The sequence below is a fragment of the Alligator mississippiensis genome, chromosome 1, assembly GCF_030867095.1.
Source record: "Alligator mississippiensis isolate rAllMis1 chromosome 1, rAllMis1, whole genome shotgun sequence".
In the NCBI taxonomy this organism is placed as follows: Eukaryota; Metazoa; Chordata; order Crocodylia; family Alligatoridae; genus Alligator; species Alligator mississippiensis.
Window position 1 is genome coordinate 217,833 of NC_081824.1, and position 21,001 is coordinate 238,833.

Here is a 21,001-nt window from a genome sequence, read left to right on the forward strand (position 1 = left end):
GGCGCGTGCCCGAACCCTGCTGTGCACAGCAGGGAGGAGGTGGTGGCTTTACAAAACAAACACCTTTACTGAACAGTTAAGATCACAGGCTCAATGTGAGCAAATTTGTGGCTGCCACATAGCTGGGGCTACGGGCCACTGCCCAGTGCTCCCAGTGCCCGGCCCCAGCCCCGGCCCGGCCCCCCGCAGCGCAGCACAAAGACACGACTCCCTGGAGCCAGCTGCAGGCCAGGAGGAAACAGGATGCGACAAAGCCACATGCACACAGGTGGAGCGCCAGCCCCTGGGGCCCCACACTGTGCCCCCCACCCATGCCCCTGCCCCTAGCTTGGGGCCTGCCCCAAAAGCCCAGTGTGGAGCTTCTGCCCTGCAGACTCCTCCCTGGGGCCAGGGGCCAGAGCCCCTCGGAAATCCACATTCACCCCACACCCTGCAGGATCTGACCCCGAGGCCAGGTTGGAGGGGCTACACCAGCCAGGGGCTCTGCAACGCAGCTCAGCCCGAGGCCTACTCAGTTGGCGACAGCAGATGCCCAGTGGGGCCAGGGCTGGGGCTGGCTGTTGGTTCCTGTGATGCAGAGTTGGGTGGAGGGTGCAGCCCTGGCGCTGGCTGGCAGTCCCCAGGCAGAGCAAGTCCTGCAAGGCAGTGCACCCGCACGATGCCGGCCTGGCCCCCTGACACCAGCCAGCCATGAGAGTCCTGGTTGGGGCTGAAGCGAACCTGCGGGAAGAGGAGAGTTGGGGTGGAGGTGGAGGTGGGGGCTATCCCAGCAAAGGGAAGGGGCAGGGGAGGGGGGGAAAGGCTCACCTTGTGGATGGACTCCAGCTGCAGGCGGTCCAGGCTCAGCCCTGACTTCACCTCCTGCGCATGCATCCGGCGCATAGGCTCCCGGCTGGGGAAGTTCTGGAAGTTGTGCTGTAGGGCAGGGAGGGGGCACCATGAGCCCAGCAGTGGCAGCAGTGTGGGGCTAGTGACCAGCCAGGCACTGCTCTGCAAAGATCCTGCTGGTGCTGAGCACAGGCCATGCTGCCAGGCGTCCCCAAGCCCAGGGCCATGGGCTCTGCTGTGGGCCTGCCCCTGTGGGCTCCGCTGCCAGGGGGTGCCCTAGGTACCATGATGGGAAGGGGTCATGTCCCATACCCCAGCCCAGTCCTGAAGGGGCCCTGCACATTCCCAGGCAGAGGGGAAGCGCTGCAACTCTGGCTCCTCCCCTCCTGGGCCCACGGCACCATCTGCTCCCCAGTGCAGTGATTGATGGAGCCCTGGGGAGGGCTGTCACTTCCCAGAACGACAGTGGGTGTGGAGGGAGGCACTGGGCCTTATCGGCCAGACACAGGCAGTGGCTGTGACAGCTTCCATGCCCACCCCCCCAGCATGGTCCAGACACTGCTGGCTTCTGCTCCCCCCCCAACCTGCTCTGCCTTCCAGGGGCCCAGGGCAGGCTGCCTGCCCACAGGACACAAGGCCCAGGACAGCAGAGGCTCCTGCTGGCCCCGTATCTCAGGGGTTCACAGACCCTAGGAGCAGGGAGCAGTGGGCACTTCCCGCATGGTCTCAAGGGGGCTCCCATAGGAGACTGGTGGTGTCAGCCCCCCTCCACCCCAAGCTGCTCCAGCCCCTACCAGATTGGTGTCCTGGAAGCGGATATAGTGCTGGGCCACCATCTCGCCATAGGTCTTGGCCTTGGGTGCCGGCTGCTCCATGTCCTGGGCACCCACAGGGCTACAGGGCAGCAGGTCAGCTTTGTAGATGGGCTGGGCGGGAGGAGACGCACTGAAGCTGGAACAGGCCCCAGGCATCACAGCACGGTGCAACCCAGCCCCACTCATGGATACAGGAGCAGGCTGGGGGGCCATGCCCAGCCAGCATGGTACATTGGGTGCTGGCCAGGCCTGCTCCTCCACTGAGGCATGCGGCACTGTGGGGCGCACCCAGGAGGCTGGCAGTGGGGCCTGGCCATACCTGGACCCCCAGTCTTGGCCCATACAGACTGGGGGTCCCCACCCCTGCCCCATACAGACACTGTCCCCACCCCTGCCTAGTTCAGCCTCCCCCACAGCGCTGCATGGTTCCCCCCCTCCCCCCAGCCCTACCCCAGGCATGGTCTCTTACAAATCTGCGCTCTGAGGGGCGCTTGATGTTGAGCGGGTTCATGGCCAAGTCAGGCAGCACAGCAGCCACCAGTTCCCCAGTGACATCCCCGGCCACCACTGTGTTCAGCCAGTCAGAGCCCGAGATACTCTGCCAAGGGAGAGGACAGTCAGCCTGAGCAACTTGCCGCTGCAGCCTCCAACCTGCCCAAGATAGGGCCCAGGCCCTGGGCTCCTGGGCCTGGGCGGGCTCTGCCCTGGCACAGCACTACTGTGCACTGGCTCAGGGTAAGTAGGGGGCATGCGCCTCTTCCTGCGGAGCTGGGGAGCAGAGCATGATGCCAGAAGTCTCATCCCAGGCAGACCTGACAACCCCACCTGCCACTTACCCACACCGTCCCCTTGCGTGGGGCCACAAAATAGGCCTTGAAGCCCAGGTAGCCGGCGTCAATATAGTGGATCCCACAGAGTCCGTAGCTGCAACAGAGACACAGGTGGAAGAGTAAGATACAGGGCAGGGAGCTCCTTCCCAGGGCCCAACATCAGGGTCTGCTGGGGTGATTCAGCCAACTGGGCGTGCGTGGCAGGGCCGAGCAAGCACTCACGAGGCATAGCAGTTGTCCTGGGCTACGGTGACTCCATTGTAGGGCAGCAGCCAGACGACCTCAGTGCTGAGGAACCGCTTGATGCTGTTGATGGGTTCATAGAGGCGCCGCAGGTCCCAGAACTTGATTTTCCGGTCATTCCCTGCCGTCACCAGGAAGTTACTGCAAACAGGGAAGGAAGGGACTCTCGAACCTGGCCTGTACTAGCTGCGCCCCAGCCACCCCATGCCACAACAGGCCCCTGCAGGATCGTATCTGGGCCCCTGACCCCAAAGAAGAGAGCACCCTCCCACACCCCTGGGGCCCCTGCCTGGAACAGAGCAGCCACCATCCTGGCCCAGCCCCCACCTGTTGGCTTTGCACCACTCCATGCTGCGAACGGCGTGGTCATGGGCCAGGAAGCACTGGGCTGGGTAGAGCTTGAGGGAGCCATCGGGCCGGTACACACGCTGCAGCAGGGACATGGTGCTCAGGTTCCAAATGGCGACGGTGCCTGGGGGCAACACAAAGTGCTTGTTGCACCAGCTGCCCCTTGCTGCAGGGCTGGGCATGAGAGCTTGCAGCATGTAGCTGGGGGCATGGTGCAGGGGCCTGCCCAGCCATGGCAAGGGGCAGAAGCACCAACAGCCACACACATGAGATCCAGGACTGGGGAGGCAGGGGCTACAGACCAGGGCTGGGGCGACCCAGGCCTTGCAGAGGGCTGTGGCTCAGGACAAAGGAGGCGGGCAGAGCCGGGTGGAGCCCTGACAGGGCAGCAGGGAGATGTGGGTCACGGGGTCCCAGCACCCAGCCTGCCCCCTCCCCCCACACTGTTCCACCTGAGCAGCTTTGCCAACGTTCTTCATTTCCTTTATTGGAGACTTTCCCTGTTGCTGCCCGCCCCATACCTCCCTACACGTGGTCCCCAAGGGACTATGGCAGCAGCCCTCAACCTTTTCAGGCTAGAGACCCTCTGCAGCTCCTGTGAACTGAACAGTGTCCATTTCACATGCTAGCTGACTTATTCCAGTGCATGCCTCACTGCGGAGGGGCTGGCAGGGTACCCAAAGGAACTCATGGCTGCTGGGCGCCAACAGCTTGCTTGCAAAGCACTGACCCATGGCTGCAGACATGGAGGGGTGGGGGGCAGCACCATGTGCAGCCCTGTCCTGGGGGCCGTGGAGGCCCAGCGCAGCAGGCACTCACCATCGTAGAAGCCAGCTGCCAGGCGGTGGTGGGGTCGGGTTGGCATCCAGGAGAGGCTGAAGCACTGGCCACATTCAGATGAGCTGCCGGCCTGGATGGAGCCCACCTGGAGCGTGGCAATGCACTGCACCTGGGTGGCAGGGGGAAGGAGGCACATGTCACAGGGGCCAAGGGCTCCCAGCTCCTGCCCGACTGGAAATATACTGAGGCAGGGGTGGCAGGTGCCAGGGTTACAAGTCAGAGCAAAGGCTCATCTGGCCCTGCACTACAGGGCAGCAGAGTGGACACAAAGGGGATCATTCACGACCCAGCTCCCAGCCCCCACTCTGCTGCCGCAAGGGAGCTGGCTCCTGCCTTTGCCTGGTCTCCCGCGGGTTCGGAGTCTGCCAGTACTGACAAGCCCCCAAAGCGCAGGCCTCTGGCTCCCAGGGCCGCCCCGGGCACAGGCACTCACCTGGCAGACTGTGTGCTTCGGGAGAGGCTCGTCTAGGAGAAGAGAGCAGGGTAATCAGGACAAGCGCATGGGCTGTCAGTGCCCTGAGCCAGGGCAGGGCTGTCTCCATGACCCAGGGGAGGCTGAGCGCACAGGGTCTGGTGACGGGGGCAGGAGGGAGGCAGCATAGCAGGCCTGGCATGACCCAGCTGCAGCAACATTGCTCCCCACTGGGGCCTTTGCCAGACACACGCACAGCTCTACACAGCATGGACCATGTGCAAGTTAATGGTCCATGATGCAGGGGAGACCCTCCCCCCTCCCCCGGTCATTAGCAGCCCCATTAGACAGACAATCGCAGCCAGGGAAACTCCTCAAGGACACAGCAGAGCTGGGCACACAGACAATGCCTGTGTTGGGGGAGGGAAGGGCCCAAGGGCCTCCACACCTCTCAGCTGAGCAGAGCTGGACTCCCGCCATGAAGCATAGGTTCTAAGGCACCCTGGAGGGCTGTGATCCCCTGCCCAGGGCAACTGAGGCAAGTGCCAGGTGGTGCGGGTTGGGGGAGGAGGAGACTGGGGCTGCACAGGGCCTGGCTGGCCAACGTGCTGCAGCCCAGGATCAATTTCCTGTGGCTGGCGTAGCGCACAGGAGCTGTCGGACACGGCTGAGCGCTCCCGAGTGTGGCGCACGCAGGCCGCCATCCATCAGGCCAGCCCGGCAGACAGGCTGGTTACAAGCATCATTACCCACCAGAATGAGCCAAGAGGGGGAGGAGCAGTCAGTTCCCGGCGGTGCCGCTGCTGCCACACCTGCCCCCACCCCCACGCTCCTGCCACCAGGATCAGCAACCAACCCCCCACCCACAGCAAGGGCAGGCAGGGGGGGGCAGAGGGGGCTGATCCAGGGCTGGGTTCCAGCAGGGCCCTTGGGCAACCACGAGCGGTCACTGTGCTGTTCTGCTCCTGGCTGGGCTGTGGCCAGGCTGAGCAGGACCAGGATGGAGCAGGAAGCCGGGGTCCAAGCCCCGGCTCCCCTCATCCACCCCAGATCCAGCCATAGGCCTCTAATACAGCTCAGTTCCATGTGCAGCTGCCCCCAGCTTTCCCCTAGTGCCAGAGGTCAAAGAGCCTGCTCAGCTGCTCCCTGCCCAGGCCAGATGCCTCTGTAGGGCCAGCCCCAGCCTCCCCAAAGCCCTGTACCAGCCTGGCCCATGTGCCGGGTGGCAGGGACTGGGCAGCCCACGACCCGCCCGCTAGCACGCCGCTCTTCCTACCTTTTACCTGGGTTCTCTTGAGTGCCTGTAGCGCCTCGGGGTGCGGCAGTGTGTACAGCACCACCCTGCCATTTGAGAGGGCCACGGCCAGCAGGCCCAGCCGGCTCAACTGCGGGAGCTGCGGGACACACATCCATCAGGGCTGGCAGCTGCTCCTCAGGGAACCCTTGCCCATGGACCCACTCCCATCCTCCAATGCCCCCACCCACTCACCCAGGGGGTATGCCACACCCCATTGCCCTCTCCCTCCCCAAGACCTCCCTTCCTCCAAGGAACAAGCCCACAGACTCTGCCTCACCCGCCTTGGCCCTGCCAGGCTCAGAGCAGTGCCAGGGGAGTGGGCACAGCACCCAGGCTGGGCAGGGCAGCCTGGAAGCTGGGCACTGGCAGCCAGAACTGAGATTAGCGGCATGGCGGGATGCCCTGGGGCAGTACTTCCCCCTGTCTCCTCCTACCTTCCTGCCAGTCATGGGGGGCTCCCAGGCTCCACTTGGGCAGAACTTCATGTCCCAGATGCAGCCGTGATTGGTGGCAATGGCATAGGCCAATGAAGCTTTGGTGGCAGAGCTGCAGGCAGGCAGCGAGTCAGAAGGCTCCAGCCCCAGGCTCAGAGCCCCTGAGCCCACAACTCAGAGCTGGTGCAAACTGCCAGCCTGGGGCACCAGGGAGGAGTGGGAGGGAGGGAGACAAGGGACTGGGCACTGGAGGCAGCTCAGCCAGCTGGACACACAGGCCAAGCCTCCAGGTCACTTCCATCCCCAGACTCTGGCTCCCAAGGCCAGGCCATCCCAGATTGCCCCCTCCCTGCCTGCCCACTCTGGCAGCCCCATCTCCCAGTGACCTCACCCTGCCTCATGCTGCAGTGGGCCCAGGCTCCAGAGCTGCAGTAGTGAGGGACCAGTGTGGACCTTGGCCAGACTGTGCTTCTCATCCATGCCCCTGTGGCAGTAGAGTGCCACATGCTGACCGGCAGCGGAGCCCTCGGGCGTGGGGCACCACTCCATCGCCCACACAGGGCCACCCACGAAGAACGACACATCCCATCGCTCCTCATGGGGCTGCAGGGAGTTAAACCTGCAGGGGAGGTAAGGAGAAAGGGAGCCATGGAGGTGGGCAGGGGACATGGCTGGGCAGGCCCCCGTGCTGTTGGGAAGGGAAGACGCCCAGACAGGCATTGAGGACAGAGCTGTGGAGGCAGTGGGGAGATGGGCAGGAAGGTCCTGGTATGGACGGGACTGCCAGAGGGAGGAAACCACACCGAGGCAGAGCAACATGTCCCCAGCACCTGGGAGAGTCGTGCCCAAGCCCTATGGCCCTGCTCACATTGCAGCACAGCCCCCAAAGCTGCCGGTTGGGAGAGCCACCCCTGCCCTGCAGGAAGGTGGCAGACCCTGCCCTGTTGTAGGTGCAGCTGCCCCAATGCTGGACACCTCCCCCCACGTCAAGGGGGCCTGGCGTGCTCAGACACAGCCTCTCTGGATGCCAAGCTGGGGTCTGGTGCTGGTACCTGTTGATCCGGTACAGGATACCGTCTTCCTCAATGCCCTCCCTCTGGATGGAGAAGAGTGGAGACTTCACCTCCTCAGGCAAGTACGGGGCGGCCTCACTGCGGGCAGAGCGCGCTCTGGGCACCTGCATCCCACCCCTCCCCAAGACCCTGCTGCAGCAGCAGACTTTCACCTGCAGCCCCAGCTCCCCTCCCCAGCAGAGCCCCCTGCCCTCCCCACAGCCCAGAAGATGACCCCAGATTTTTCCTGAGGAGCAACAAGGCCCTGGCCTCAGCCCTGACAGACCCACCACAGGTTCCTCCTGAGGTGTGACAAGGGTTCTGCCCAGTCCACGCCTTCCCCATCCCTGTCCCTGCCCCAGGTCCAGCCTGTCTGACGGGGTACCTACTTTTCAGAGAGAAAGGTCCATTTGTGGGCCAGAGGAATCCAGTCTGGGAACTCCCAGGGGGAGTAGTTGCGATCTCGCCTGCAGAGACAACCACTAGGTAAGGGCAGCTGCTCCCAGGACGCCCCCACCCCCCTCAGAGGCAGGCCCGAAAGGATGTGGGCCCAGCCCAGCCCTGCAGGTGCTGACCCAGCTTGACCCTCATCCCCTCCCAAGGGGAATCCTGGCAACGCCCTTGCTACGGCATGCAAAGATTCAGCCCCCCAGAACCCCACAGTGCCTCGCCACACATTGCCCGAGGAGCAACAGGAGCCCTTCCTAGCCGCAGGGAGCAGATGGGCCCCCAGCCACCTCACCCCACCCCACCTCACCTCAACTCACAATACTGCTTGGAGGCAGTGCATCACAGGCAGAAGTGCCAGGCCCCAAGCGCGGCCATCTGCTTAGTGCGAGGCAGGCTCTGCCCAACAGGCATCAGCCCGGGCTTAGCGGTCCCTGCTGCCTGTTTAGAAGCCGCTTTCCTGCAGCACACCCCAGGTGCTGCTTAGGGAACCTCATAACAGTCACTTTCTAAGATGCAAATCTACACCCTTGTCAGCCCAACAGTTGTTGGTCCAGGCTGCCTGTGCTGCCCCAGTGCCCGCTCAAGGCCCCTGCAACACTAATGCCTGCCGATAAGCCACAGCCTTCCCTCCAACCCTTGCAGGGAGGCCACACTCACAGGCTGCGGGTGATGCTGAAGCACTTCAACACCGGCGTCATGATGGAATTGTGGAAGCCGTTGGGGGCGAACCCTCGGCACTGAGGCTTAGATCTCTGCGCCCGCAAGAAAGCAGGGTTAAGCCAGGGCAGCTCTCCCCACCACCTGCCCTGGCTGGCTGCATCCCAAAGGCCCCAAATCACAGGCTGCAGCTGGGGGGCGGAGCTCCCTTGGGGCCACTGGCAGCATGCCAGACTCCAGGTACCAGGATCCAGACACAGCCCTGCCCCTACCCCACCACCCTTGAGGGGAGTCTGCCCCTCCACACTGCAGAGCATCAGCCCTGCCCAGCTCTGGAGCTTGTTAGGCAGTGGCTGCCCCCCACCCCTGGCACTGTCCTTACCCCTGCAGATGCTGCCTTCAGGCTGTGCCTGCGAGGGATGTCTGGCTCCAGCTCTGAGACCCGGCTGAGCAGGGCCTCGCTCTCCTCTTCTTCCTCCTCTTCCTCCTCCTCCGCCTGCAGCAGCACTTCGGCCGAGGGCACAAAGTCAGCATCCTGGGAGGGGTCGTCACCATCTGTTTCCACCTCCTCTTCCTCCCTCCTGCGGCTGCGGCGCTTCCTCTTGGGGCCATCGGCCTCCTGCTCTGGGACAGTTTCGCTGGGCACCGGGGGCTGGTATACAGACGATAGCTCCTGCGCCAGCTCCTGCAGGTACAGCAGGGCCCTAGAGGCAAAGGGGGCTGATGAGGGGGCAATGGGAAGAGGTGCCCCCAGCCCGGCCTATGTTTGGGGAAAGAGCAGGGCTGCCCTGGGGCCCCGAGGAGCCGGGCTCACATGTCTCCCTGGGCACCTAAGGCTCCTCCTGCCCAGGGAAGCGGCAGCTGAGCCAGGGTTGCTCTCTAGACAGGCCATCCAGCTCTGCCTCCCCATGACTGAGGACAGATGCCCAGACTCTCACGTCCACCTCCCTGAAGACTGGATCAGCACCAACCCCCTTCAGCCAGCAGCACAGTCCTGGTGCAGCCCTGGCAAGGACATACACACGAACGCAGCGCAGTGCCGCACCGAGGATCTGCTGCTGCAGCTGCCCGGCAAGGCTGTTCCATGCCCGGGGCACACGGCACAGCCCAGCAACGCAGCCAGCCTGCGGGAATGCGGCGACACCTGCCTGCCCCTCGCTCCCAGGGCAGAGCACCTGCACCCTGGCCTTGCAGGTACAGACACCCCACCCTCCTGGCACAGCGCCCGCGGCCGGGACACTCACAGCTCCCAACTCCCTTGACACCCAAAGCAGCCTCTGCCTGTACTGCCCTGAAGTCTGCCAGGCAAAACCTGGGGAAAGATGCAATCCGAACTGGACCGGCAGGCGGCCGGGGGGACCCTGCCTACAGAGCACCCGCAAACAGCTGCGCAGAGCCCGGGCCGGGCCGGGCCGGTCCCCGCACATCCCAGCCAGCGTAACCTGGGGCGCACCGGCAAGGCAGCGCTCGCAGCAGCAGCAGCCGCCCCGGCCTTGCTCCCTGCACCAGCTCTTACACCTTGGCGGCTCGGCGCTTGGGACGCCCCCCCGGCGTGGTCTCCAGGCCCTCGGGCGCCTCGCTGCCCCCCAGCTTCGGCGCGCACAGGGGCCCCTGCGACAGCTGCAGCAGCAGCAGCTCCGCCTTCGACTTGCGGCCTCTCTTCCGCGGCACCTTCTCAGGCGGCTCCGGCCCGTTCCCGGGGGCCTCGCCGGGCTCCGCGGCCTTGGCCGGCGCTGGGCGGGGGCGGGGGCGGGCACGCGGCTTCCTCCGGGGCTTCTGGCTCCGCGCGGGTCTCCTCTGGGGCGCGGCCGCTTCCGGGAGCCCCCCGGGCTCGGCCGAGACGTCCCCGTCCATGGCGGCGGGAACGGCGCCTGTGCGGGAAGAGGGGCCGGCGCTAGCAGCGCGGCGCGCGCGGGCCGCCCACACAGCGCCCGCCGGCCCAGGGCTGCCCCCGGTGGGCCCCGGCTCGGCACCAACCCGGGGACGCGGCACGAAGCCTCCCGCCACCAGCTGCTGCCGCGAGGGAGGAGGCACCGGGGGCGGCGCGGTACGTACGGGGCGGCCGGAGGCTCCTCGCTGCAGCGGCTGCTCGAGCCCGGCGCCGCCCCCCCCTCTTCGCCGGGACCGGCGCGTCCAAGATGGCGGCTCCGCCGGCGCGCACTGATGACGCAGCTCCTACACGGTACTTCCGGCCCCGGCCCGCCTCCTCCCCAGCACGTGATGCCGGCGCGTGACGCACTTATAGCTGCTCCACGTGCCTGAAGCGTGGGGTGAGGGCTGTGGCGCGGGGTTCAACCTGGGATCCCTAGGCACGAAGCGCCTCTGTCGCGGGGCAAGGCCGCTGACCCCTGTATTTCCGGGGTCTCCCCTGGTAGGTGGCCGAGGGAGGTAAAAGTCCTGGGCGAGGGGAGGGCTCTCTTCCCCCGTGGGCGGTGCGAGCGCACCTCCAGCCCCCCTTGCATGCTTCTCTGCAAGTAGGGACCTGGAAACTAGCCAGAAGTCTAGAGATGGATACAGGCATTGTCTTCAGTAGGATCCTCGAATCCAGTGTCAGCAAAGGCTCAAATTACTTTTGTTTGCTCCGAGTGTATTCCTTGCCTCCTTGTCCCCCCTCGATAGGGGTCTGGCGGTGCTGCGTGCCTGGCTGTGCTGCCGGGAGAGGGGAGAAGCTGGCCGCCTGCTCCCTTTGCTGGGCTGCTGAAGTGGGGCTAGGCTTTGTATTTTCCTCTGGTATCTGATGCTCTCTGTGGATGCTTCAGGCTGCAGAAGCACCCCAGAATCCCCCAGGGGGCTGAGCACCCACACAGCCAGCAAGGTCTGCGTCCCCCCGGGGCACAGAGCCCTGACAAAAACCAGACGCTGGGTGGTGGCTGCAGTTACCCCAGGCTTGTGGGTGTGCTCCAGGAAGGAGGTTGGCGGGTCATAGGTGCCCCAGGGGAGACTTGGAGCTTGGTTTTTGGCCGGGACGACTAGTCTGCCACATGTGGTGGGAGCGGTGGGATCCCACAGCCTGTCTGGAAGGCATGATTTTGGGGAAGGAAGCTGAGTCACTGAAAGTGCTTGAGCAAACGAGTCTTTAATTTGGCATCAGGTCAACTGGACAGGGTGGCTAGCTAGGATGGCTGATGGGTGTGCCCACCTGACTGTGGATGGCTTGGTAAAGGAAATGAAAAACAGAGGCCTTCAAAGGAAAAAACAGGACCTGATTAAAGCCCTGCGGGACAGTGCTCACGCCAAGGGACTTCTCGCCTCGGTTCCGAGCGGGGCTGAAGCCTCTTCCAGCGGGCCGCCAGGGCAGAAGCTTGAGGCGCGACTGCTCCTCCGGGCCCGGGAGCTGGAACTCCAGAAATACCAGCTGGAGCTAGCAGAAAAGGAGGCCAAGCACAAGCTCAAGGCTGAACAACGGGAGGCACAGCATGAGCACGAGCTCAAGGTACTCCGGTTGCAGCATGGAGATGGAGCTGGGGCCGGGGCCAACCCGGCTCAGCTGCTGCCGGCTGCACAGCCCAGAGTGCACACCCAGAACTTCACCCCATGCAAGGTCAGAGATAATCCATAAGCGTTCCTGAGTGCTTTCAAAAAACAAGCAGACCGATGGGGAGTGAAAGAGGAAGACTGTCCGAAACATGTTGCCCGGCTGGTATCGGGCAGCCTGGCTACTGTCCTGGACAGTCTGCTGGCCGGGTCTGAGAATAACTATAGCTCTTTTAAACAGGCTCTGTTTGAGAGGTTTAGGTTGGGGTCCAGTCATTTCCAGAAAAGGTTCTCCTGGACAGAGGTGATAGTAGGTGGGAGACCCCACATCAGGGAGGTGGACACTGGGGTCAGTGTCACTGATTGATGCCAACCTCCTTTTGCCCTCTCATATAGTTCCTGGAAAGACCCTTACCGTAGAAGGGGTGGGGCGCCAGCCATTCAAGGTACCGGTAGCCCATCTCCTCATTAGGTGGAAGGACTAGATGGAGTTGGAACGAGGTGTGTTGAGGCGTGCCCCTGCCCCCATACTGGTGGGGCAGAATATGTTATCTTTGGATGCTTCAGGCTGCAGCAGCACCCCAGAATCCCATGGTGGGTTGGTTAAGTACCTACAATGTCTGTGTGGCAGAATGCCACTGCTGTCTCTCCCCACAACTCTGCTCCGTGACAGTTTGGTTACCATGGTCACTGCAGAGGGCAGACATCCCATGGGCTCCAGGTAACCCTGAGTTTTAACCTGAGCTGGATACATTCCTGAGGGAGGGGGAAACCTGCTCCCTCTGCCTGTGACTGGCATCACACACCTGGGTTGGGGCTTAAGCTCCCTATTGTTCTAAGGCTCTAAGCAATGCCAACATGACTGGGAGGGGGCTAAAGACCCTGCCAGCTTACCCAGCAACCAGTGATGCATTTCAAATTGGTTGGCTAGCGGTCAACAGTTGCTGGCCTTCATTGGACCAGGTAAATGAAGTCTTAAGGGCTATATAAGTGAAGGACTGCTTAGCAGGAGGGGCAGTAGCCATGATGAAAACTCAGAAAGAAGCTGGACCATCTAAAACTCTCTCTTGAAACTCACGATCAATGAACTGCCTGCCTCTGGGTGATACTCATGAGTAAGCTACCTGAGATCTAACTAGATATATAGCTTGCAGTAACCCAGATGCATGATCAAAGGCTACCCAACCACCCTGTTTGCTTTATAGGAGCTCTATATCACTCTACCCTGTATCCTATTCCAAACCTACTCCTGGTAACCATTAAAGTTTTCCTTTGTACCTAGCATGGGAGACTTGAGAGAGGGGCTAGATTATGCCTTGGGGGTCCCCTTGGTTTGGTTGACTAAGGAAGACCACCCCAGGGTCTTGCAGTGGGTCAAGTATACACTCAAGGACTGCTAGGCCTGTGTTTCCCAGGGCCAGGATCAGTCCAAACTCTGTGTGGCGGCAGTGTTACCCCCAGGCTAGCGTGTGTGCTCCAGGAAGGGGGTCAGCCAGATGTGAGGCACCCCCAGGAAGGCACTCAGAGCCTGGAAGGTGGTTGGGCACAGTGAGGCACATGGCTCAGCACAGGAGCACCCCCTCCTGTCCTGCTACACTGTGTACCCCGGAGGCACACTACTGTCCCGCCACAATCACCAGCACCACCAGCCCTGGCAGCATTGCATCAAACATCAGGTTCAACTGCCACAGTCACAGGCACTCTTGCCATCTGCACGCCATGCTGCCAGCTTGTCTAGGCACAATACAGGGGGGACAGGGATCAGAGGTGAAGCTCCCTGCCCTGTCCCTCCCTGCCCCAGCCATCCAGTACTGCCGCCCGGTCATCTAGGCACAGCACCAGGGTCAAGAGGAGGAGCCCAAGCCCAGCCCCGTGGTGTGGTATGTATGGGGTGGCTGGAGACTACACGCTTGGGCCTGGTGCTGCCCCTCCTTCCCCACTAGGACCAGCACATCCACGATGGTGGCCCTGGCCCTGCGGCGTTATGTGGTGGCCCTGCCCCTCCCTCCCCAGCACGTGATGCAGGCACAAGGCAGGCACGTGACGCGTTTATTGCTACTCCACATTCTTGACACGCAGCACGACGGGCACAGAGCTGCAGGGCAGCGGGCCTAGCTCCGTGATCACCAGTGCCACCAGCCCCGGCGGCGTTGCGTCATACACCAGGTTCAGCAGCCGCAACGATGGGCGCTCCTGCCAGCTGGCTAGCACCCCTGCACGCTGTGCTGCCAGCTCATCTGGGTCATCTAGACACAGTGACGGGGTCAGGGAGAAAGGGGCACACACCGCCCTCCCTGCCCCCTCGCCCAGGGGCCCAACCACTTGGCTCCCAGCCCCACCACCCTCAGCCTCTGCACCATCTGCTTAGCCCTGAGATCCATCTGCCCAGCCCCCTCCCTAAGACCTGTGGGGCCCTGCCCCCACCCCACCCCTCCAGGCACTAACATTACCTCACCAGACCCACCCCCTACCCCAGCACCCAAACAGCCCATCTCACCCCACTCCCCACCTGTCTGGTTGCAAGGCATAAGGCCAGAGACAGATCACCCCCACTATCAATACAAACACTGAAATAGGGACTACCCCTCCACCCCCATCCCCAGCAGCAGGACTGGGACATCTCCCTCCCCCAAAAGCCCCCAAGCACTGGGAAGGGGTTCCCTCCACCCTGAGAAGCCTCTAGGTAGCAGGACGGGCAGCTACAGGACCCCACAGGAGCACAAAAGCAGGGAGGGAGGGGTGCATACCTAGCTCATTGGAGACAAAGGAGTCCGTCTGCACTCGCTCGCAGAATTTGTAGGTCTCGCAGCACACCAGCACTGGCACATTATAGGCCTGGGCCATGAGCGCGATCTGCGATGTCCCCACCCGTGACATGACGGATCCATTGGCCAGGAGCGCATGGGCGCCCAGCAGCACCTTGGAGACCTGCAGGGAGGCTGGCGCCATGAGCATCCTGGTGCTGCAGCCACAGGCTCCAGCCACCCCCATCCTGCCCACAGACAGGGCCCCCTCACCTCAGGCAGCACATAGGAGATGGCACTGATGAGGACATAGGTGCAGTGGATGCCCTGGCGCACCAGCTGCCGCAGCATATCCCGGCCCTCCAGCCGCGGCCGGCTGTCCACCACGATAACGCGGAAGACACGGCCCTTGTCATGGGCGTCACACAGCATGCGTTTCACTAGGGAGGAGCTGACACAGAGGCAGAATGAAGGGAGGCTGTACCAACCAGTGGGCTCAGCCCAGTTGAGCCAGATGTGCCTCCCCATGCCCAGCCCCTGCCATGCTTGGTGAGCTCGTGGGCTCTGCTCGGTGCCAGGAGGGACCGTGAGTTACCAAGTTGGGACCGCAGGACAGATTCTGCCTGCTGACCCTTGAGGATGCACGGGCAGCTACCATCTGTCAGGAGGGCTCCAATCTGTAGCCAAAGCCACCAGGCCCCGCAGTCTGAGCTGCCCTGGGGTTGGTGCCAACGGTCAGTCCCCAACAGGGCCTCATTTCTCTTGTAAGCAGCCTGACTTCAGTTCCCAGCTGCCTTCCTCTGCTGGCCTGAATAGCTGCCTAAGAACCCAGCTGGGTCCAACCCCACAGGGTCCTGTTAGAGGGTCTTGCCCCTGTGCTCAGGCTCAGCTCAACCGTACACTAGGGAAGGAAAAGATTTCCCCCTGCTCAGACTGGTTCACAGGGGTGGGGTGGGGGGGTTGCCTACCTCTACAGCAGGGACCTGGGGTCTCTGCAGCGTTCATGACCCCCCTGGCAGCAGCAGGACATTGGCGGCCATGGCCTCCCTGTATCCCAGGGGCAGGGGCAATGCCTAGGGCTGTGTCAGGCGTGACAGTGTTCTGTTGCTCAGAGGCTGGATACGAGGTTTGAACAGGAGTGATCCTGCCTCAGGCAGGGCTGGGACTAGACATGACTGCTGGAGCTCCCTGCCAGCCCCATGGCTCTAGGACTGATTCCCGCCTCCCCCCCACCGGTTGCCAGTGCCCTCTCTATTGTCCTGCTGATGCTGAACCCTTAGAGGTGCACTGCAGGGCATTTCTTCCTGTCCTAGGATGTTATCTGTGGCTCATTACTCCTGCCCAACATCCTGTTTAGAACACAGCTCCCAGGAAGCCTCACCCCCAGCGACCAGACTCCTCAGGGCTGCCCACAGGACTAAACCCCTCCCTGTTCCCACATCCAGGGCTCATATTCTTTTTTTCTGCACAGCACTGCCCCAGGAGCTCAGGCAAAGCTGCTTGTCCGCTAGGACCCTAGATCCTCTGCAGTCATGGCTTTCCAGGGTACGCTCCCCCTGGGCTGTTGGCGTAGCCTGGGCATGTGCCTGGGTATGTGTCTGTTTTAAGATGCAGCTGAAAGAAAACATTAAGCAGCATCAGCCCAGTACTAATCCCCGCAGAGCTGTATTGGACCACGGCAGCTACCTGCCACAGGCAGCTTGCTAGAATCAGGAGTGGCCATGTCCAAGCCTGGCGCTACGCAGTGCTGGCTCTAGCCAGAAACCCCATAGTGCTAAACCACACACTTAGATAAGCTGAAGTCTGTTATGTCCCTGCAGTTCCATTCATCAACTAGGCTTGTGATCTCATGCTGTGCAAGCACGTTTTACGGGACCCGTCCTTCAGAAGACTATGTGGAACCAGCAGTATCTTCTTGGTAGCCGACTCTGCGTGGACTTGCAGTGGCTCTTCCATTTCTCATCTGGGACAGACACCAAGCCAAGGACCTGGGGTGGCCATCAAGCTAATGGACATGCAGTCACTTGAGGCTTAGAAACAGTGTCACAGGGCTGGCGGGGAGCTCCAGAGGTCACGTCTAGTCCACCCTCTGCCTGAGGCAGGATCAGCCCTGTCCAAACCAGCCCAGACAAACCCACTGTCCAAACTCTATGCAAAACTACAGTCACCCTGACATGGCCCCCGGCATCACATGGGACAGTACCACAAGGAAAGCAGAGGACCAGAGTGGACAATGTCCAAGACTATTAATAGATGCTCCAGAGCGGCCTGGCCTAGGGCGCCAAGCTACTTGGCCTACAGGCACTTGCTTCTCTAAGTCTCTTGCAACCTCTCTGGTGTTTCAGGACTCCTGCCTTGTGGTGAGACCACACTCTGGAGCTCAACATGGGGGGACAAGATCAGGCCCAAGCTGCATCCACCCAGGGCTGCCCTGCAGCAACCGCTGACCCAGATCCCACCATGCTCCTCGTTCCCACAGGAGCATTTCTTGATCTCTCTGCTTTGCTGCGTCAACAATTACAGTTGCATAGTATCATAGTAGCTAGGGTCAGGAAAGACCTGAATAGATCGTCTAGACTGACCCCCTGCCACAGGCAGAAATGAATGCTGGGTTCACAAGACCCAGACAGGCGTCTTCAACTCACAAGGGGCATCTGGTACCATCTGGAGCCCCTCTGATCCCAGCATGTGACAGCCTCCTTCCAGCCCCAGGCCTAGCCCTGCCAATCATGAACTTCCCTGGCAGCAACAGCCTTCCCTATCCCTGAAACCTGGAGAGGGTCCAGAGAACCTGGAGAGGGTCCAGAGAAGGGCCACTCGTATGGTTAAGGGCCTGCAGACCAAGCCCTACGAGGAGAGACTAGAGAAACTGGACCTCTTCAGCCTCCGCAAGAGAAGGTTGAGAGGCGACCTTGTGGCTGCCTATAAGTTCATCACGGGGGCACAGAAGGGAATAGGTGAGGATTTATTCACCAAGGCGCCCCCGGGGGTTACAAGAAACAATGGCCACAAGCTAGCAGAAAGCAGATTTAGATTGGACATTAGGAAGAACTTCTTCACAGTTCGAGTGGCCAAGGTCTGGAACGGGCTTCCAAGGGAGGTGGTGCTCTCCCCTACCCTGGGGGTCTTCAAGAGGAGGTTAGATGAGTATCTAGCTGGGGTCATCTAGACCCAGCACTCTTTCCTGCCTATGCAGGGGGTCGGACTCGATGATCTATTGAGGTCCCTTCCGACCCTAACATCTATGAATCTATGAATAAACTTCCCCGCAGCCCAAGTTCAAGGCCACTGCGACAGCTGGGTTGTTCCCGGCGCCACCATCACTTCCCTGCTGAGCCAGCACAGGAACTGTGGCTTCCTGGACCCCCAGGGTTGCTTCCAAGAAACTCTCTAAGTTTCTCTCTATTTGTGTGTCCCAGCATCTGCCTGGGTCCTGCTGCTCATACGTTTCCCTGCCTCAGAGAAGCCACCCCCAGAAACAGTGCACTGGAACACAACTGGCTGGAATTGGCCCATTCCCAGGAAACAAATCCCGTGTCCCCATCGCAGCCCATGCTCCCACTCAGCGGAGCTCACCCCAGCTCAGGCCGCACACTCCTCCTACCCCAGCAAACCACCCAATGGGCAAGCCCCCGCCGTACCATCCATACACCAGGATGACGTCGTTGTCATTGATCTTCTCAAGGGCATACTTGGAGATAGCCTCCGCGGCCAGGGAGATCCTCTCTCGCACAAACTGGTCGATAAAGTCCTGCAGCTTCTTCTTTGCCTACAGAGAGATGGCACCATTGTCTGGGGGCCTCGATACGTTGGGCTCCCTGCCCTGCCTGTCCACACTACACACATCTCCCTGCCCTGGCGCACCCACTGCCTGTCCTGCCCTCGCAGGCACTTGAGGCAGCACTAGCACCCAGCACCCTTCATCTTTGGTTAAGCGCAGGCAGGAAGCTTGCTGCTGTCCAGCCCCCGGAGCGATGGCAGGTTTCCAGGGGCCGGCACATCTCTGTGGGCTCCACCACCTCCCACCCCAGTCCCTCTGGAGTGCCTGTATGAACCCTCTGTGCCCCCAGCCCCTTCCTTCGTAATCCATTTTCTCCAGCTGCGCTCACGCTCTTTACTGCAACTCTGACTCTGAGACTTTGACAGTGCCTCGGTGCTACCAGGACCCGAGTTATAGGCCTAGTGACCCCTTGGACCCCATGGAGCTGCCCCCCCTCGGCAAGGCCACCAACTGCAAGCTTCTTGACTGCGAGGCCCCTGAGCGTGGGACTCACCTCCTCCTCCTTCTTGGTACTTGGCAGACCTGAGATCTCCTTCTTGAGGTGCTTGATGGCATTGCCCATGCTGGCAGACAGTGGCCGGCACTGGTTCAGGAAGCTGCCAAGGAGACAAAGGATCAGCTCCAGAGCATTGCAGGGGGGTAATGCCCCTGTGCTGAGGCTGAGTCCCTGGGGAGCTCCAGGTCATGCTGACAGGGATAACTGAGAAGTCCTCCCCTGACCTCTGGCCTGAACAAACTGGGGGCATTGCCCCAGCATGACCCAGGCAGGGCAGTAGGAGGGAAGGACTAGCAGCCCTGCGAGACCCGGCCCTCACCTGATGTACGGTTTCAGCTTGGCCACCAGGTCCCGCGAGAGCTCCTCGTTGGGCGGCGTCGAGTAGTCCCGGATCACCTGGGGCCCAGGAGGGAAGGATGTGAGCCCTGGCGTGGTGCAGTGCCAGCCCCCATTGCCTTGCCCTACCCTGGGGGGACCAAGGTGCAGCATGGCAGGAGCAACGCACCTGCTTGAAGGCCTGCAGGAGGGCGATGCAGCGGGTGTTGGAGCCGTTGATGAGACCACTGGAGTACTGCAAGCCAAGGCGCACCACTGCCGGGTGGATGACTGTGGAGGGGATGCTGCGGGTGGCAGAGGTGAGAGCCCACAGGGGCAAAGAGGCGCACCCGGTAGCTGCAGCACCTGTGCCCTCCGTGGGCCGCAGCAGCCCTCGCCCATCCCGTGCGTGTGGCCCAGGTGCCCCCCTCCCCCGTCACGCAGCGCCCCCACGCAGGGCCGGGCGAGCTGCAATGGGGGGCTGCTAGGCCCAGCGCAGGGCGGGAGACACCCACCTCATCTCCTGCGTCAGCGGCTTCTTCCGGCTGTACTGGTGCAGGTGGGAGAAGAGGTTGACCTTGGGGCCATAGTCCTGCCGCATCAGGACCTGCGTGTAGACGTGCCGACATGCGGCTCAGCCTCAGCCCCAGGGCCCGGCTGCTGCCTGCCCCTGCCCCTGCCCCGCCCATCAGACTCCCCTTCCCCTTCCCCTGCGCCCGGCCTGGCAGCCTGCCCCTGCCCTGCCCTGCCTGTCAGACTCCCCTTCCCCTGCGCCGGGCCTGGCAGCCTGCCCCTGCCCCTGCCCCTACCCTGCCTGTCAGACTCCCCTTCCCCTTCCCCTGCGCCCGGCCTGGCAGCCTGCCCCTGCCCCTGCCCTGCCCTGCCTGTCAGACTCCCCTTCCCCTGCGCCGGGCCTGGCAGCCTGCCCCTGCCCCTGCCCCTACCCTGCCCGTCAGACTCCCCTTCCCCTTCCCCTGCGCCCGGCCTGGCAGCCTGCCCCTGCCCTGCCTGTCAGACTCCCCTTCCCCTGCGCCGGGCCTGGCAGCCTGCCCCTGCCCCTGCCCCTACCCTGCCCGTCAGACTCCCCTTCCCCTTCCCCTGCGCCCGGCCTGGCAGCCTGCCCCTGCCCTGCCTGTCAGACTCCCCTTCCCCTGCGCCCGGCCTGGCAGCCTGCCCCTGCCCCTACCCTGCCCGTCAGACTCCCCTTCCCCTTCCCCTGCGCCCGGCCTGGCAGCCCCCACCTGCTGCCGCTCCAGCTTCTTGGCCAGTTTCTTCTGCGCCACCGGGTCGTCCACCTGCACGTGCTCCGGCAGCCGCTTCACCACTGCAGTGGGCAGGCGCGCGGGTGAGCGGGCGCCCCCTGGGCAGGGCAGGGCAGGGCAGGGCAGGGCAGGGGAAGGGAAGCCCGCACCTGCCCCGGCCCCCAGCCCGCAGCCAGCGCCCCTTACCGGACTGGGGCTCGCTGGGCGCAGCGCGGGGCTTGGCGGGCGCGGCGGCCGGGCCCGGGTCCCCCTTCCTGCCCTGCTTCAGGGCCCGGTCGGCCTCCTGCTTGGCCCGGCGCTCCGCCCGCAGCTCGGCCTTCGTGCGGCCCGCGGGCGGGCCGGGCCCGTCGGGGGTGGCGGGGGCCAGGCGCGGCTCGGCGCGGGGCTGCTCCTCGGCCGCCGCCGCCGCCTCCTCGCGCCGCTTCTTCTTCTGCTGCTTCTTCTCCTTGCGCAGCTGCAGCTTCTGCTCCGGGGGCAGCTCCTGCGCGGCCACCACGCGGCCCCGGCCCCGGCCCCGGCCCCGGTCCCGCTCGCCCCCGGCCCCACCGCTCATCTGGGCCGCGGGGACGGGGGCGGGGGCGGGGACCGGGGACCTGTCCGGCGCGGGGGCCCGTCCCGCCCCGTCGCCAGGCCCCGCGCGCTCCGCCGCCGCCATCGCTGCTGCTGCCGCCGCCCCACCCACACACACGCACCCGCCCCGCCCGCAGCGCGCGGCGCCTTTAA

General features: G+C 63.1%; 2 protein-coding genes across 2 annotated transcripts; both read right to left on the reverse strand.

The window, feature by feature from the left end:
- Positions 1-47: 47 nt before the first annotated feature.
- Positions 48-10,433, reverse strand: GTF3C2 (general transcription factor IIIC subunit 2). The gene is made up of 18 exons (XM_006273606.4): positions 10,262-10,433; positions 9,723-10,077; positions 8,589-8,910; positions 8,207-8,301; positions 7,489-7,566; positions 7,100-7,198; positions 6,439-6,666; positions 6,048-6,159; positions 5,593-5,710; positions 4,338-4,369; positions 3,884-4,013; positions 3,044-3,188; positions 2,696-2,857; positions 2,480-2,567; positions 2,113-2,241; positions 1,623-1,754; positions 808-915; positions 48-720 (listed from the first exon to the last, which is right to left on the reverse strand). Exons 2-18 carry the CDS (start codon positions 10,058-10,060, stop codon positions 508-510), a joined length of 2,529 nt encoding a protein of 842 aa, XP_006273668.2. The 5' UTR covers positions 10,061-10,077; positions 10,262-10,433; the 3' UTR covers positions 48-507.
- Positions 10,434-13,715: 3,282 nt separating this feature from the next.
- On the reverse strand, positions 13,716-20,948 carry EIF2B4 (eukaryotic translation initiation factor 2B subunit delta). The gene is made up of 10 exons (XM_059727351.1): positions 20,465-20,948; positions 20,258-20,340; positions 19,532-19,623; positions 19,207-19,321; positions 19,021-19,097; positions 18,699-18,801; positions 18,066-18,193; positions 14,698-14,875; positions 14,428-14,608; positions 13,716-13,926 (listed from the first exon to the last, which is right to left on the reverse strand). The coding sequence occupies exons 1-10, from the start codon at positions 20,931-20,933 to the stop codon at positions 13,736-13,738; spliced, it is 1,617 nt and encodes a 538-aa protein (XP_059583334.1). The 5' UTR covers positions 20,934-20,948; the 3' UTR covers positions 13,716-13,735.
- Positions 20,949-21,001: the final 53 nt, after the last annotated feature.